Source organism: Trichomonascus vanleenenianus, assembly GCF_965637985.1.
Source record: "Trichomonascus vanleenenianus strain CLIB 3782 genome assembly, contig: TRVA0_082S, whole genome shotgun sequence".
Classification (NCBI taxonomy): Eukaryota; Fungi; Ascomycota; class Dipodascomycetes; order Dipodascales; family Trichomonascaceae; genus Blastobotrys; species Blastobotrys vanleenenianus.
Window position 1 is genome coordinate 1 of NW_027481805.1, and position 17,006 is coordinate 17,006.

Below are 17,006 nucleotides of genomic sequence, written 5' to 3' on the forward strand. Positions count from 1 at the left end.
AGGAAGAAAAGGCAGAAGAGGAGGAGGCTGAGGCAATGGAAGTAGACGAGAAAGAGGAAGAAGTCAAAAAGACCAAAGAGGAGGAGACGAAGCAAGATGATAAAGAGAAGGAAGAGACTCTAAAAGCAAAGGAGGTTGAGTCTGAAGCTGAAGAAGAGGAGGAGGAGGAAGAAGAGGAAGAAGAAGAGGAAGGAGAAGAGGAGGAAGAAGAAGAAGAAGAGGAGGAAGAGGAAGAAAAAGAAAAAGAAGAGAACGAAGAAGAGCAGCTTGATGAAGCAGAGGTTGAGTCTAAAGAGCCCACAATACCAAGCAAGAAACCAAGGGAAGAAAAGGAAGAGGAGGAAGAAAAACCCAAGGAAGAAGAGTTGAGCGAGTCCGAAGACGAGAGTCGAACAAGACCCCGAACTCGCGGCGATCGAAGACGTTCTCGAACCAGACAAACTAGCAAGGCGGCTGCCGAAGAAAGAAGAGGCCGGACTCGAAACCGAAGGGATGAGCCGGAACACGAGGATGAGCCTGTGAAGAAGAAAGCTCGAACTCGCGCGGAAAGTCGAGCGCTTAAAGAAAAGGAGGCCCACGAAGAGGGGCAGGCTTCTAAGCCTGAGAAAGCTATCAAGAGCGAAGACGAATCTGAGAATGAAGTTGATATCAAGCCTGATAAGAAGTCCAAGCAGAAGCGTACGAAGGACGAAGCCAGTAGTGAGGAAGAAGGCGAAACGAAAGAGGATGTTGAGGAGAAGGTAAAGGAAGAAACTGAGGAAAGCGGCGAGGAAGAGGAAGAGGAAGAGGAAGAGGAAGAGGAAGAGGAAGAAAAATCTGAAGAAGAAGAAGAAGAAGAAGAAGAAGAAAAATCAGAAGAGGAAGAAGAAGAGGATGAAGATGAAGAAGATGAAGAAAGCGAAGACGAAGAGACTGAGCAGAATAAACGTAAAAGGAAGCGACAGACCTCTGCCTCTCCTGCGCCAACGAATCGAAAGTTCCAAAACTCAGTGGCCCCGTTACTCTCCAACATTGCATCCAACAAATCCGCTTCATTCTTTGACCACCCAGTCAATCCGAACGACGCACCGAATTACTACGACCTAATTTTCTCCCCTACTGATCTGCGAACCATTAGGCAAGGCGTTAAGGACGGTACCATTGCCTGCACAAACGAATTGGAACGGGAATTGGAGAAAATGTTTGCCAATGCCATTATGTACAACCAGTGGGACAGTGACATGTCAAACTGGGCCAAGGACATGCAGTTGGAAACGGAGTCTTACATCGCCATGTTCCGCGCTGTGGAGCGAACTGGGCGAAGTGCGAGTGGAACTCCTACTGCCTCAGCTCCCAAAGTGGAAGAATCAGTCGATCCCAAACGTCGGAAGCGATAGTTCCCACGCTTACGATATAAATTATGATGTAACGAGTTAATGAATACTAACCCACCGCTAACAATGTACATGTATAACAAGAACAAAATAACATACATATATATACAATACAGATATAAAACTATCGGATAACATAATATTTACATCTTACCCTGCTGTTGCATCAAAGCAGCGCTACAAACCAGTTAGTATTCTTACATTCTAATAGCGGTAAATCACTTACTTTTGCTCCTGGAATCGCTGTCCGACTCGCTCGCTATGCTTCAAGAACTTCTCAGAGCATCGGAGAATGCAGGTTTCCTCCTTCGAAGTAAGAGACTTGGAGGTGAAGTCGTTGACGCAGTCGCCAAAGCATCGCTGGACCAGAGACGAGTAAAGCTACACCATAATTAGCCTCATGAAACACCCAACACCACTTTTTAACGACGTACTCTCATGAAATCCTTCATCTGCTTTCGCTCAACAAGCTGCTGGAACTCCTGCTGTTCTCGAGAATTAAGCTGATCCATCTTTGTCTATTTAATGTCAAATATTCAGTCGAAATTTGCGTCTCTTGTATCCACCGATGGTTGGGACAGCGAAATTTTTGTGCCACTGTGCTTGCGCGAGCCGTCCCCCCATTGAATGAAGACCTACGAGATACTCTGGACATTCTGGGGCATCAGTTCCAATGGAGTAGCTGAAGAAATTGAATCTTAGAAATATGTTTGATTTGTATCTCCAGGGGGGGCTGCAACCAATTAGCTTCATTATAACTTAGAGATGTCACGTGATTTGAGCCGCATATTATTGGTGCGGCTCTACGTTTGATGTCTTATGTTATTCTCCATCATTCCCTGACTTCAAGCAGACGCTAAAACGATCGTACTTATTAGCGATAGTTTTAAGGTATATATTGCCAACTCTTTGGTACTGTATTTGGCAATTTATTGCTGTTTGCTTTAGCACCTTCTCAATTGACCCAAAGTTTGATTTCTACACACATAAACCAATTGAATAAGCTTCTCCAGTAAAGAACTCAAGGTACGCAAGGAATTATCCAAAGCTACTTTAAACCGCTACAGTACACTACCATTGTAAACAAAAAAGCGAGCCTATAACAATTAAATGGGAAAACTTTTTTCGAACACAGTCAAGCCGCGTGAGCCGCACATGGTTCACCTGAATTCTTGATCTTTTGCCAGCTGTGCGATTTGTAAGCCTGAGATGATAATACGCGTAACCAACAAAAGAAAAGGCATTTAAATGTATAGCGGAGTGGTCTGACGATTTCTTTTTATTTGGGGCTGTATAGATATTCTTCTCCACTAAGACGATAATACATTGTATAACTGTTAGGACGAATTATGAATGCATGTAAAGGATGTGGGGGTTTACGACTCTCTGTTAGTTACCGTAATGAAAAACTAGTACATGTTGTGTGTGGTCGTTTTGACACCCATTGCCGTACTGGTACTAACCAACATTCTTGCAACCAACCGACGTCTCTCAATGAATCACAAACAAATCATGGAGTGTCCGTTACTAAGCGATGATCATAACTGTACATATGTACTCAAATCTCTTGAACTATAGTGGCTACAGGCGAAGAAAAACTATGACGTATCTCCGGAACCCGAGTTAAACGGAGGAAGGTTATGTAAGTTCAAGATGTAGTATGACGAACAGTCTCTAGAGCTCGCGTGGGATTATAGCTGTCGGATGATAAGAGAGGCGACTATACAAGCGGGAAAAAAAAATGATGAGTATATTTGGACGGGAAAAAAAAAGGCAATGGAGCGATTTTTTGGTTCTAGACGTGTTCTTGTGATGGCATCCTGTTCGGCAAATGATTCGGCAACAGAGCAGCGGCTTAATGTACAGAGCGGGGGAAGAGCTGTCTTTTGCCCCTGCTTCGGAAGCACAAGGTGGGGGGAGTTCATGCATGGCTCGGAGGCAGTTGAAAGGAACCCCTCCGTCGGAGGCATCTCAAGAGCGGAAATGTATGGTACATGAGAGACACGCACCGGAACAGCTTGAACAGGAAGGCTAATATGCGAAGTAAGTTGCAGTGATCGGTAGTACCAGCCGGTTTGATTTGGTTAGTATGGAAAAAAAATAACCAACGCGTCGAATTGCGGAATCATTGGGCAAGTTAGGTTCTAAATGAATAGATTTCGATGCTGTAAAAAACTTCTTCTTGCTCGGGTACCCTATGATGGCCAGACGGCATCATCTTCAAGGGTTGAGAAAGCCGAGCTCGGTTAAGAAATCCAAGCCCAAGTTTCTGCATGTTAGAAAACATACAGCACAATAGCGATGTCTATGACGTTTGCGGTGATGGCTGTGGTTATGTAGGAAAAGTAATTGTTATAAGCACGTTCAATTCAGTTTATCGTCAGTACTTTGGACCGTTTTCGTGCCGCACTGTCGCAAATCGTTCCGTTGGTAACCGTGACCCAAGTCATTCACATGGCTGATCTTCTGTATGAATAGATCGTTTTTCGGGGTAATGATTTGCAGAAGGGATGAATATGCCCAGTTTTATCGGTCATATTTATGGGCAGTAATTCGCAACCCCCAAAGGCCACGGTATAGTTAGGCGACTGGAAGAGGCACCCCCAGAAAAATTAGTCAATTATGCTGATTGGACACCATGAAATACGATGGCAGCTTTCGATCGCATGCTCCGGCGCCTGAAAGTATTTTTCGCTAGACATGGTTACACTCACCTGTGAGTGCATGTGCATACTAATAGCCTCTCTCTCCCCCCTGTATGGCTGTCGGCAGTTCCACTGTACAAAATTTACAGGTGCTAAGCACACCAACTGTGACAGCGACGGCGGTACTACAGAGCATATGTTGCAGATATTCTTTTTTCTACCGCTGATTGGAGACAGGCTCACACACGGACTTTTCTACCTTACATGATGCATGCTGTTTCGGATCTCTTTGAGTTTAATTTGGAAGGACGACTGTCGATGACATAGTTCCAAGGTATAGAGGGCAATCGTATGTAAGGACGATGAGAAAAAAAAATATAGTTACCTCCGCCTTTCATATAGATTACGATTATAAATACATGGCCAATTCCGCATGAAACCTGGAGATTGTAAATCAATCGATAAAATAAATCGGTAAGACAACATGGGTCGTTTCATGGAGGGCTTGAAAGCCCGTACAAATACAGCCGGCCTTAGCGGCCGAGCCCTACGAGTAGCAATCACTGCTACTGCTGTTGTCGGCTTTTCTTTCTTTGGCTATGACCAAGGTGTTATGTCTGGTAAGTCCTTCCTGTATGCGACAGCATTTTCGATTCGATTAAGATGGCCTAGAGTCTTCAAATTGGTAAAATCGTGGGGTAGAGGCAAGGTTATAACCTTTGCGTCATCTCTATTTCATCATGGAAATTGGCTTTTGGTTGCGTTTCAGACCTTATCAAATTATCGCAAAGGCTTCGTTTAAGTTTTATGTGGAGGAAGTAAAAGCTAACTGTTGACAGGTATTATCACTGGTACTGAATTCAACAAGGAATTCCCTGCCACTGGCGGCACTTAGGAGCACACTACCGTCGTCCAGGGGGCTGTCACTTCGTGTTATGAGCTTGGTTGTTTCTTTGGTGCTACTTTCGCCCTCATGAGGGGTGAAAAGATTGGTCGACGTCCACTCATTATCGTTGGTTCAACTATCATCATCATTGGTACCGTTATCAGCTGTTCTGCATTTGGTCCTCACTGGGGTCTTGGTCAGTTTGTTATTGGCCGAGTCGTCACCGGTGTAGGCAATGGTCTAAATACTGCAACCATTCCTGTGTGGCAGTCTGAGATGTCGCGAGCCGAGAACCGAGGCTTCCTCGTCAATCTCGAGGGTGCCGTCGTAGCGGTTGGCACGCTGATTGCATACTGGATTGATTTTGGCCTCTCTTACGTCAATTCTTCTGTGCAATGGCGATTCCCAATTGCCTTCCAGGTCGTGTTTGCCGTTCTTGTCATCATCGGCGCTTGGTCCCTGCCAGAATCTCCACGATGGTTGGTTGCACGATCCCGTATTGCGGAAGCCCAGATTGTCTTGGCCAAGATCAATGGCCAGCAGCTTGATGATCCAAACCTCAGCTCTGAAATCCGAGTTATTGAGGAGGCTATCACTCGAACTGGCCACCAGGCCGGTTTCCGAGAGGTTCTCACTGGCGGTAAGACGCAGCACCTCCGACGAATGCTTGTTGGTTCTTCGACCCAGTTTTTCCAGCAGTTCACCGGTTGCAATGCTGCCATCTACTACTCCACCGTTTTGTTTGAGAACTCTATGCACCAGACTCGACGAATGTCCCTGGTCATGGGCGGTATCTTCGCCACTGTCTATGCCATCTCGACCATTCCCTCGTTCTTCCTCATTGAGAGGCTCGGCCGACGGCCACTCTTCCTTATCGGTGCCATTGGTCAGGGCTGTGCTTTCCTGATTACTTTCGGCTGTTTGGTTCATCCAACTGAGCAGACTGCCAAGGGTGCTGCGGTCGGTCTCTATCTCTTCATTTTCTTCTTTGCATGGACCATTCTTCCTCTTCCATGGGTGTACCCACCGGAGATCAACCCAATGAAGACCCGAACTGTTGCTGCCTCCATTTCCACCTGCACCAACTGGCTCTCCAACTTCGCTGTTGTCATGTTCACTCCAATCTTCATCAACTCTTCCGAGTGGGGCTGCTACTTGTTCTTTGCCATCATCAACTTCCTCTGGGTGCCAATTATCTTCTTCTTCTATCCTGAGACGGCTGGTCGAAGCCTCGAAGAGATGGATATTATCTTCGCCAGGGCCTACGTTGAGAAGAAGTTCAGCTGGCGAGTCGCCCAGACCATGGAGAAGCTCACTCCTACTCAGGTGGAGTCCGAGGCTGAGCGAATTGGCTTGTTTGAGGCATCTTCTCCTTCTGACAGTGAAAAGCCAAGGGCTGAAGTTCAGGAGGAGGCGCGTTCTTCAGAGCAGGATTCTTCAGAGCAAAGTGTCTGACCTGTCTTTATTTCATGTGTAATGTCTTCCCTTATTCGTTTGTTCTTTAGACTGTGATTAATTCATCCTAGTGCTGGATATATATTAACACTTAATTATATAACTAATCCAGATATTCCTGCGCGTACTGAGGAGCTTGATATTCTCCGAATGCAAAAGAAGTTCGGGCACACACTGTTATGCAGAATAAACTATCACAATATCTACGATATTTCATTACAAGACTCTCGCCAAGTAGTGGCCGCGGTTCGAGCTTTTGAAGTACTTCGGGAGAGGGAGACCGCGAGCAGTTACAACTGGCGGAGTGTAGCCCGAGTATCCTTCAAAGACCGACTCAAACAGCTTGCGGATCGACTCCGACACACGGCTCTTATCTTCGTCTGATGCGAACACATTGATTTCTGCAATCGAGTCAATGCCCCGGCTAAGGTAATTATAGTTGGCCCAGTCACCGTCTTCCATTGGTTCGTCATAATAAATGGTGCCGTTTTCCGCCTTGACCCGTCGGCTGTAGTCATTACCATACAAATTAGTCTTGTACCTGTGGTCCATTTTGGAAGACCCCCCAAGGAACCGGTGACCATCAATCTCCGACACCGTAGACCCATTCTGAGCAGACCAAATAAATTCACCAGAGACATGCTCATGGCTGCTAGTGCTTCGAGCAATGTACATGTTGTAGCTGTGCGAGCCTTTAGCCAAAGTCTGACCCAGGACCAGCGGGTAGCTAAACTCATAGTCGGACAGTTCAGTACCGTTAACAGTCACAATGTTTCGACCAGAGCAGGAATTGGCAATGTTCTCCTTGGCACCACGATCGGCCATGTTGATGACGCTGTTCAGGCTACCTTTCTGGGACCAGGAATAATCAATAGCTTCACCATTGTCAAACTTGAGAGTCGCATTAGTCCAAGCGGCCCTGCTACCAGAGTAAATCTGGTTAAGAGATCGCCCGCCTGGAACCGATATGCCAATCTTGGTTCGCTTGTTTTTGCTGTCAAAGGTATAAACCGAGTCTGAGGCAGAGCCTTTAATCCCTGGAGCCTGCCACGAAAGGATGCTAGCAGTGACGAGCCAGTCCTGGCTAATAGGCGGAAACTTTCGGTTACCATCACCATTGTCCATTTCAATCTTGATCGAAACGTCCTGCTCCCACAGAATAGGCAACAATGGGGTTATATCAATGTCGTATGACGGCACGTCGTAAGCGTTGGTTCCTACCACAGGGTTCCAAAACGCTGGGGAGATTCCGCCCGTATAGATAATCGGGAATGGGTATGCAAAGCCGGCTAGAATGTCGTTAACAAATACGCTAACCGAACGAGATGGGCCGTGGCCTCCTTCGCCGAAACCAATACCCTTGGAGTACTCGGAGAACACGTTTGCGTACCAGAACTCTTCTTCGCCATTGCCCGACGCAAACACATTGATGACAGCCTTGGTGGTGTTCTTTGGCACCTGCTTAATCTTGATAGTGGCGTCGTCGTTCGGGAGGCTGTAAATGTGGCCCTGGCTAGTCGACACGCCATCAGGCAACAACGGAGAAATCTCATTGGCATAACCACGGTAAGAGTCTGCTACTGATTCGCCAGTCCTTCTTTCCTCCGGAACATTGTAGAAGTCGGCTCGAATCTTCATGACAATTGGACCAGTGTAGGTCTCGTCAACAATGTTTCGAAGCACATGGACAATCGGCTGCGGGGATTTGAACAGAGCAATGAATGGGCTGACATCTTTGGTGAATCCAAACGACACGTTCCTTCCACCAGGTTCAGCAGTCGAGGGCCTCCACACTTCGACTCCACCAACGAAGAAATGGCTCAGCCGGTCGAATTGAGTCCCATCGACACTAGCGTCCATAGACAGGACGACTCTATTGAAGTCTACATCTGGAGGAGTGTACTGTCCAACAAACGGCGTGTACCACGAACGGCCAAACACGTGGTCTTCAATCAATTGAGACGCAACTGGGGACACACCAAAGTCTACTTCGTGGGTCATTTGGAAGATAACTGGAGTCTCTTCTCCGGTACTCAAGAAGAAGGATACTCCTGAGGCCAATTCAATGGAAAACACATTGGATAGGATCCAGAACAGGCCAATTGCGGTACCAACGAAGGACAACAGCTGGAACGCCATTTTACCTCTTTGTCGAGGGGCGAATTGACCAGGCTTTGCCTCTCTATACAGCGGAATGGTCTCCTCTGAACCTTTTTCCCAGTCCTCATACCTGGCATCTTTCTGATGTGGAGTATACCACCAGGGATTCTTCATTTCTGCACTTAAAAAATCCGAGGTTTTGAAGCTTAAAGTTTATCTTCCCCACTCACCACTACGAATCTTGTAGTGAATCTTGTGCTGGATACAAAATTAGCGATGAAAATATGGGTTTTAAGTAGAACCCGAAAGTCAGCCCGTTGGCTTTGTTCAAATGATGCCGTCGGAGATGACACACCCCCCTGTCTACAAATGTAAAAGTCGTGGAGTTGAACAATGGTGCCGCTTATCGGACTCAGGTATTATCACGCCGATCGGATCTTCATACGGCGCTGGAAAATACGGTTATATCACGACACGTAAATTTAAATTTCTAAAGAAGTTGACTACCGGTGGTATTACTCTTGTATTAACTTATAGCAATTAGAAATTATTTTAGAGGGAATATACAGAACTTCTTACACACGGCAATTGGAACAAATTTGGCCTTGCACTTGCAATAATTGCCGCGCAATAAAGGCAATCAAAAATCGTAGCATAATCAAACGTATTTACTTATTCGGATAGGTCCAGTTTTTCACCAATTCGTCTAACGGAATGCTTTTTTTCACCACCTTAGTCCCGTCACGCGTAAGGTAATGCACGCGGCTCACGCCAGCCTGCTGCAGATACTCTAGACTTCGATGGTAATTGAGCGCCACCTGGGCGACGCCGTGTGAGTCATCGCTGAGGCATACCTCGCCTTCATTGTCAAGAATGGCCTTGAGAATGTCGAGCTTGGGGTACGGCGAGTCCCAGCCCTTTCGTATGGCCGCCGAGTTAATCTCGATCATGGCGCCAATGGACTTGGCGTATACAATGTTACGTACAATCCTGTCCCACACCGGTTTGTTCTTTTTGAGGTCGGAAATGTCAAAGTCGCCACAGTTTTCCTGTCTAGCAAACAGAAGAATCAGATCAAAATGCCCCACGACTTGAGGCTTAACATTTTGCAGCATCTCATACTGGTCGTCAAAGTACCGTTCAAAGTACTTTTGGGCCGATCCCCCGGTGCTCTCCAAGGCTTTCATCCACAGGTCAACATCGAAGTCAATTGGGATCTCGTTGACGTGGTGAATTGACCCGACTACGAGATCTAGATCGTATTTTTTGTGCAGCTGTTCGATGAGAGTATAGTACCCTGGGCCAATGTGTTCGGCTTCCATACCAACCAGCAGAGTAATTTCATTTTGCCTCTGCTCCTGGAGCAGCCTAGCGTGGTGGTAGTAGCTATCAAACACTTTGGCCAGGTCCTCGACGGTAGTGTTGCTGGCTATCTCTTCGGGGTATAGATGGCTGGGTTTGATCCGAGGCATGTGTTCGGTCAGGCAAAACACCTCCATCTTGCACCGGACAGCCTCGTCTATAACCTGTTCTAACCTATCTTTGGCATGTTGGACATACTGTCCGCTGTGGGAGTGATGGCTGTGCATCTTTGATGGAATATTATGGGTATTTGGTCGATCTTTATTTACTGTATAAAAAGTATATTTCGTCCGAAATTCATCTTGCATAAGGCCCCGGGTTTGGGCGACGGACCTAAATATCGGGGGACCCAACTACCGGTACTCGGCTTTTACTGCTACCTACGGTATTATACTGGCAGATGTTAGAGCAAAAAATGTGTGACATCCAATAGTGGCCGAAGTGCGCTTCAACGTGCCTTAGGAGTCGTACCTGGGGGGCCAGCCCCCCAGACCCCCCGTGGCTCCGCTCCGCGGAGGTATAGGTTCCTACACACATGTATAAACGTAAGTGTTGCGTCCAAACTCCTATATATCTTCAACTCTACCAAATGTTATACATATATAGCAGAATCTATCTGGAGATGGCGTGCAAACAATTGGCTATAGCGGTACCGTACCATTATAGCCAAATACCTGCATGGATGACGCAAGAACGAAATAAAATTCGACAGACTCTTGTCTTTCCTCCAATTGAACTTCATAAAAAGTCATTCTTTCATGAATAACGTTATACATTTGTTTGCAGCAGCTTTTTTTTTTTCAGTAGCTTACTGGCACCACGAGAATGAGCGCTTGGTTAACAGTTAAATAATCTTTAAATTTTAAACAGTTAACAAATCAATTACTTCCAGTTCTAAGTCTCCAGTAGCATTACAAATAAATTGCCTTCACTACACTCAAACCAAGACGGATGAACCCAAGTTGGATGCATGAACAATAGCCGCATCTAGTGCGGCTTATATAACCCCGCCGGTGATCCTCGGGCCGCGCGCCTCATACGGCTATAGGAGGGATCACGCATGCGATGCCCTGCGTTGTGAAAAAAACCGTTTCACAGCCAATTTTCTCCCCTAAAAAATCATTTCATCATCTAATAATCGATCCTAATCGATAACCTGAACTGTTAGAAGGAAATAGAAAATATGTCGGAAGCACCCCCTAAGATCAACGAGTCGATTATCGAGCAGATCGGCAACACTCCGCTCGTGCGGCTGAACAAGATTCCGCAGAGCATGGGCATTGAGTGCACCATTCTCGCCAAATGCGAGTACTTCAACGCTGGCGGGTCTGTTAAGGACCGAATTGCGCGGCGAATGGTTCTACAGGCCGAGGCCGAGGGCCGTATTAAGCCAGGGTACACCCTGATCGAGCCTACCTCCGGTAACACGGGTATTGGGCTGGCTCTCATGGGCGCTGTTCGGGGCTACCGAACCATTATCACTCTTCCGGAGAAGATGTCTAATGAGAAGGTCTCTGTATTGAAGGCTCTGGGTGCTGAGATTATCCGAACCCCAACTGAGGCCGCCTGGGACGCTCCAGAATCGCATATTGGCGTTGCTAAGCGATTGGAGAAGGAGATCCCGAATGCGGTAATTCTTGACCAGTACTCCAACCCAAACAACCCATTGGCCCACGAGGAAGGCACTGGCTATGAGATCTGGGAGCAGACTGACGGTAAAGTTACCCATTTGGTTGCTGGCGCTGGTACTGGTGGTACTATTACGGGCATTTCGCGAGCATTGAAGAAGAGGAACCCAAATATTAAGGTTGTTGGTGCAGACCCAGTGGGCTCCATTCTGGCTGGAACTGATGACAGTAATGAACTCGATGCTCCATACAAGGTGGAGGGTATTGGCTACGATTTCATGCCAGAGGTGTTGGATCTTAAGACCGTAGACCAGTGGGTTAAGACCAAGGACCGAGAGTCCTTCTTGCTTGCTCGACGACTCATCCGAGAGGAAGGTCTTTTGGTTGGTGGTTCTTCTGGTAGTGCTCTTTATGCTGCATTGGAGGTTGCTAAGACTCTTAAGAAGGATGATGTTTTGGTGGTTGTTCTTCCAGACTCCATCCGATCTTATCTCACCAAGTTTGTTGACGACGATTGGATGCAGTACAATGGTTTCGTAGACGATGCTACTCTTGCTGCCCAGGAGGCCAAGAAGGCCCAGTACAAGGGTGCCACTATTGCTGACCTTAACTTGAAGCCAGTGGTCACTGTTCAGGAGACCACTAAGATCTCTGCTGCTATTGAGCTGCTGCGAGAGAAGAGCTTTGACCAGCTTCCTGTTTCCACTGTTGCTGGCAAGCTTGTTGGTCTGGTTACTCTGGGTAACATTCTGTCCTACATGGCTCGAGGCAAGGCTAACAACAATACTCTTGTCAAGGATGTCATGCTTGATTTCCGAAAGCTTGAGAGCTTCGAGGCTCCAAGCACTGCTGCTCTGGATACTCAGGAGGCTCCAAAGAAGAAGCGACGAGGCTTTGTGCATATCACTAAGGACACCCCGCTGTCTGCGTTGAACCGATTCTTCGAGCACAACTCTGCTGCCATTGTGTGCGAGAAGACTGCTGATGGTCTCAAGGCTCTCCATGTTGTTACCAAGGTTGATCTTCTGGCGTTCCTGCAGAAGAGTGGTGTTTCCTTTGACTAGATTTATTAATGCAGCTTTCAACAGCTTTACATGATTATGGCTATATTATGATCAACTATTAATATTATTCATTTTTATGACCACCTAACTAATAGTAAAGCGATCAGTATCATAGCAATCAAAGATGTCCTCCGCGTCAGCGGAGCCCTAGGTGTACTTTTGCTTCGCAGAGAGTCAGTTTCAATTGACTTGGGGGCCAGCCCCCAGACCCTCGTAGCTCCGCTTCGCGGAGGTCATTAACTGCTACAAGATCTCTGCGAAGCAGAGCTACGAAGGGGCTTGGGGGGATTACTTCACAGCGAGTACATCCCGATAGCTCTGCTACGAAGAGAATAATCTCCAAAGGGGGTATGGGGGTATACGAGGTGTATCTACAAGGATCAATTATTGACAATAAATCATAGCCAACGGTCAGAAGGCTCCACTTAGAACAATAACTTACAATCGACAGAGGTGACTATATTCGTTGCGTATCAACTGGGTCGGTTAGCCAGTGTCGCACTCGTCCTGTGAGGTATCATTCTCTGGTACTTATTAAACCGTCCGAGAAATCGTCTCCTACCAACTCGTCAAATGGTAGAAATGGTAGCTATAGGACTGGAGCAATAGAGAGCTACTTGTCCATCTGGGCTGTGAAATTAAAGACTTTAATTTGTATCTCCATAGCAAGCTATTTGCTTGATACAGCATCAATTCAAACAGAGCTCCTCGGCAGAATAGTTACCTTTAGCTCTCATTCCACATATCCATAGATATAAGCTACTCGAATTATGAGAGGGATCAACGATATGAAGTACTATGAAAGGATTCTACACCCATAATAAAAATATGGCCTATGTTGGATACATTTTAGTGGTTAATGGTAATGTCGTCAGGTATATCGCTACCTTATCAATATAATACCAATGAACTGGTCCGAATTATTCAATGGCCCTAGATACCGGTATATTATGTATTCAGTTTATTTTACAATACGTATTCATTATTTCATGTTTTTGAGGATGTTTTGGAACCTAAATTGTTAGCAATTGCCCAAATTGTTCAAAAAACTACTACTTACTCATCGGCCTTGAAATCAACGCCAGCCTCCTGTGCAGCCTCATTGAATGCAGCGAGCTTGTCCCGAGCCTCTCGGTTAGAGACGATCTTGGCCACCTGCATGAACGATGGAGGTTGGCCAGGGGTAATCAGCTGGTTTTCTACAAGATAGTCGACAATGTCCCGGAACTTCTGCATCAATTCTGGAGACTTGGTCATCTTCTGGAATGTGTCCGAGTTGTAGACCTGGTTGAGATGTTCCTGGGTGACCGGATTCTCATCCTTGTTCATGACAACTCGAGTGCCGGACAAGTATCGAACCCGAACAGCCGGAACAGCCGGGGAACGGTAAATTCTTGCACTCCGCAGGGCCACAGATCGGAACATGGTTGAATCGTCGAGTTCTTGTCTGGTGTATTGCGGTTTGATTGGCGGCCGTTTTGGGTTTTTTATATCGCTAATTTATCGCAAATTATTTTGCGCGCTATATTTTAGGAAACTTTATCCCAAATTGTTAATAATTCATTCAATTATTACTTGGTAATTCATTCACTGATTGATTATTTGCAATACTAGTTGTTAACTAGTGTCAATTGATTGATCAATTAACTGACTAATAACATCGAGCTTCTTAATGCAAGTTAATTGCTGATTGATTGCTTGATTGATTGCTTGATTGATTGCTTGATTGATTGCTTGATTGATTGCTATCAAGCTTGTTCATGTAATGTTATTGATGTATGGATACAGCAATTGCAATCGCTTCATAACCACTCATTGAATATATATTTCCCATTCAATACATTCCATATTCTGGTATGATACCCATAAATTAAAGTAGATAATTACAAATTTTGATTACAAGTACTGCTGCCGAAGGGCCATAATGGCAGCTCTGTCCTGAGGGTTCAATGCATTTATCTGGTCGTTAGTGAGACTGAGCACTTGCCTAATCATTTCAGCCTCCTGCGGGCTCATTGATGCAAAACTTGGATGGTTAAATACACCATTGCCCTGGTGCTGCGGCTGTTGTGAGTATGATTGAGGATGCGACGGCGGTGGAGGTGGTGGCGGAGGAGTAGGAGTGGGATTGAATGACTGGCCCTGCATTGCCTGGGCCACAACCGATTCGTCCACCAATCCCATAAGTAATAACGCCTGAACCAGAGCATAGATCAATTGTGGGTTCTGCTGCAGCAATTTTGGAGCCTGAGTTGGATCCTGCTGCATGAGGATTTTGAGATTAGCAATTACCTCCACCAGCTCATCTGGTCGGAAATGCGAAAGGGTCCGCGAAATATTATCATTAGCAATCAAGTCGACCGGAACTCGATCTTCTTCTCTCATGTATCCATTATGGCCATGTTTTATAGTCCTCAGAGTATCCTGGAATAATTTGATAATCTCCTCGGGGCTCTTGGTGTCGTTATTGTCATTGAATCGCTTAGAGGTCTTCTTCTTGGTAGTCACCGGGGCAGCCACCGGGGGGCCCGCATTGCGGTACTTTATACCTGGATCGTTTGAAAAGTCCGCCCTCAGCACACGGCCTTTCAGCGGGACGCCATGGAACATTTGCACCGCATTCTGGGCAGCCTCGATGCTGTCGTACTCGATGAACGCGTAACCACGTGACCTATTACGCTCGCGATCGTACACTAAACGACAGTCGTGGACCGGGCCAGCTTGCTTGGCTAATTCGCCTACTTGTGTTTCGGTCAGATCATATGGGATATCTCCCAGGAAGACCACCCTTGATGGCTCTTTCCTCTTCTCTGACATCGTTGAATTTCACTCTTTCGTCAGATCTTCCGCTATCAACCTGATGGGGTCGGTCGTTGGTGTCCCAACGCGCGCGCTACACATCAACAAAAATCACCGAGCCCGTCTTCGCATGCGATTACTGCAGTTAGCTGCCAGCTACCGTATTATGGCTTCGAAATACCACGGTATAAACGCGAAAGTACGGTAGTTATACCTAGGTAATAGAGAATTGTACTTGTATGTTGATGGTGTCAATTGAATTGTAAATTCTGTAATAGTAATATATTATTTCATTGGAGATTAGTATAGCTATTGACATTACCAGGTCAATTTGACCTCCGCGAAGCGGAGCCACGGGGGTTTGGGGGCTGGCCCCCAAGTACATTGGAGCAGGGGAGTATTCAAGGGGTATTTTGGATTCGTCTTAAATGGCCTAGTTTAAACACAAGCAATTTGATAGTCATTTTAAGAGTTCAAAGTGGTACAGGTATACAGTTAAGTTACAGGTAGCAGGGCCCAAACTTCGTTGCAAATACAACAATTCAATGAACAATTAATAAATACAATAACTACGGTACTGTAGAACGTAGGCTATATCCTAATCTCACCAGTTCGGACCTTTTCTCTCAGCATTTTAACAACTTCTCGCTGATCCGCAGGCAACCCCTCTACTTCCATATCCGTCAGACCCATAACCTGCTTAATCAAAGCTAACTGGGATTCATCCGGCTGTGCTGATCCCCCAGATGGCTGGTACTGTTGCTGCTGAGGTGGCATTGGTGGTTGTTGTTGCTGTTGTTGGATTGGCGGAGCAGGAAGAGATTGAATAGGTGCCTGCTGAGTATGCTGAGAAGGGGGAGGTGGTGGTGGTGCCGGTTGTTGCTGGGATTGGTCTATGAGCCCAGAAATCACCTGCGGGTTAACCAATTGCAAAGAAAGCAGGCTCTGGACTGCGGCAAATGCAAGCTGGGGACTCGTCCGGAACAGCTCTATTGCTAACGGGGTATTGTTATTAATTACCGACTTGAGATCGGTGATAATCTGGAGATTTCTCTGCCTGCTGAATCCGTTAAGAGTACGAGTAATTGCCTCAGTGGCAGTAACGCCTGGAGGAAGAGACTGGCCGTTTGGCAGCTGTGGCAGAGGCTCACCTCTGGATTTAGATGTAAAAACATTAGGACCAATGGAGGTCTCATGCGAAAAATCTACGCGGAGGTTACGCTGCCCGATCTGATAGTTGTTCAAGTTTCGCACCGCTGAAGCGGCAGTCTCAGCATCATGGTATTCTACGAACCCAAATCCTTTCGATTTGCCAGTATCTTTATCAAACACTAACCGGAAATTTGCAACCGGTCCCACAGACCGAAAAATATCCAAAACCTGTTCCTCTGTTTGGTCATATGGAATCGACCCGACGTACACAACCCGCCCGGATCCTTTATCGGACATTTCTTGTTCTTTCTCTGCGGGAGATAGTCCTGTCAAACGGCAGTATTTCCGTAGTTCGGCGGGCCAACTTCGATGGATTTCGTGATGCTTTGGGCTGGGATTTACCACGGCGGGTAATTTTGAGTCTGAATACTTCGTCCGTGACTATTTCTATAGCCAGTCCCCTTCGAGATGTACAATTTGATCATGAAAGCTAGCGATTTGCTCTATGATTGCTATTGAAGGGCTGAAAATGTAGTATTTCT

The 17,006-nt window shown here is 46.3% G+C and overlaps 8 protein-coding genes and 1 pseudogene across 9 annotated transcripts; 3 read left to right on the forward strand and 6 right to left on the reverse strand.

Moving 5' to 3' along the window:
- Window positions 1–2: 2 nt before the first annotated feature.
- Window positions 3–1,376, forward strand: TRVA0_082S00100 (annotated as a pseudogene). The gene has a single exon. A coding segment is annotated over exon 1 (1,374 nt).
- A 140-nt stretch (window positions 1,377–1,516) lies between these two features.
- On the reverse strand, window positions 1,517–1,885 carry TIM9 (protein transporter TIM9; the record flags this gene model as incomplete). Its single annotated transcript, XM_076687858.1, has 3 exons — window positions 1,517–1,550; window positions 1,600–1,754; window positions 1,808–1,885. The coding sequence occupies 3 exons, from the start codon at window positions 1,883–1,885 to the stop codon at window positions 1,517–1,519; spliced, it is 267 nt and encodes an 88-aa protein (XP_076537898.1).
- A 3,106-nt stretch (window positions 1,886–4,991) lies between these two features.
- Window positions 4,992–6,359, forward strand: TRVA0_082S00144 (sugar porter family MFS transporter; the record flags this gene model as incomplete). Its single annotated transcript, XM_076687859.1, has 1 exon — window positions 4,992–6,359. The coding sequence occupies one exon, from the start codon at window positions 4,992–4,994 to the stop codon at window positions 6,357–6,359; it is 1,368 nt and encodes a 455-aa protein (XP_076537899.1).
- A 216-nt stretch (window positions 6,360–6,575) lies between these two features.
- Window positions 6,576–8,633, reverse strand: TRVA0_082S00166 (uncharacterized protein; the record flags this gene model as incomplete). The annotated part of the gene is made up of 1 exon (XM_076687860.1): window positions 6,576–8,633. One exon carries the CDS (start codon window positions 8,631–8,633, stop codon window positions 6,576–6,578), a length of 2,058 nt encoding a protein of 685 aa, XP_076537900.1.
- Window positions 8,634–9,127: 494 nt separating this feature from the next.
- Window positions 9,128–10,048, reverse strand: HIS2 (histidinol-phosphatase; the record flags this gene model as incomplete). The annotated part of the gene is made up of 1 exon (XM_076687861.1): window positions 9,128–10,048. One exon carries the CDS (start codon window positions 10,046–10,048, stop codon window positions 9,128–9,130), a length of 921 nt encoding a protein of 306 aa, XP_076537901.1.
- A 956-nt stretch (window positions 10,049–11,004) lies between these two features.
- On the forward strand, window positions 11,005–12,513 carry CYS4 (cystathionine beta-synthase CYS4; the record flags this gene model as incomplete). The annotated part of the gene is made up of 1 exon (XM_076687862.1): window positions 11,005–12,513. The coding sequence occupies one exon, from the start codon at window positions 11,005–11,007 to the stop codon at window positions 12,511–12,513; it is 1,509 nt and encodes a 502-aa protein (XP_076537902.1).
- A 982-nt stretch (window positions 12,514–13,495) lies between these two features.
- Window positions 13,496–13,938, reverse strand: TRVA0_082S00232 (uncharacterized protein; the record flags this gene model as incomplete). The annotated part of the gene is made up of 2 exons (XM_076687863.1): window positions 13,496–13,526; window positions 13,574–13,938. 2 exons carry the CDS (start codon window positions 13,936–13,938, stop codon window positions 13,496–13,498), a joined length of 396 nt encoding a protein of 131 aa, XP_076537903.1.
- Window positions 13,939–14,409: 471 nt separating this feature from the next.
- RNA15 (mRNA 3'-end-processing protein Rna15p) lies at window positions 14,410–15,330 on the reverse strand (the record flags this gene model as incomplete). The annotated part of the gene is made up of 1 exon (XM_076687864.1): window positions 14,410–15,330. One exon carries the CDS (start codon window positions 15,328–15,330, stop codon window positions 14,410–14,412), a length of 921 nt encoding a protein of 306 aa, XP_076537904.1.
- A 573-nt stretch (window positions 15,331–15,903) lies between these two features.
- Window positions 15,904–16,761, reverse strand: RNA15 (Rna15p; the record flags this gene model as incomplete). The annotated part of the gene is made up of 1 exon (XM_076687865.1): window positions 15,904–16,761. The coding sequence occupies one exon, from the start codon at window positions 16,759–16,761 to the stop codon at window positions 15,904–15,906; it is 858 nt and encodes a 285-aa protein (XP_076537905.1).
- Between the last annotated feature and the right edge of the window lie 245 nt (window positions 16,762–17,006).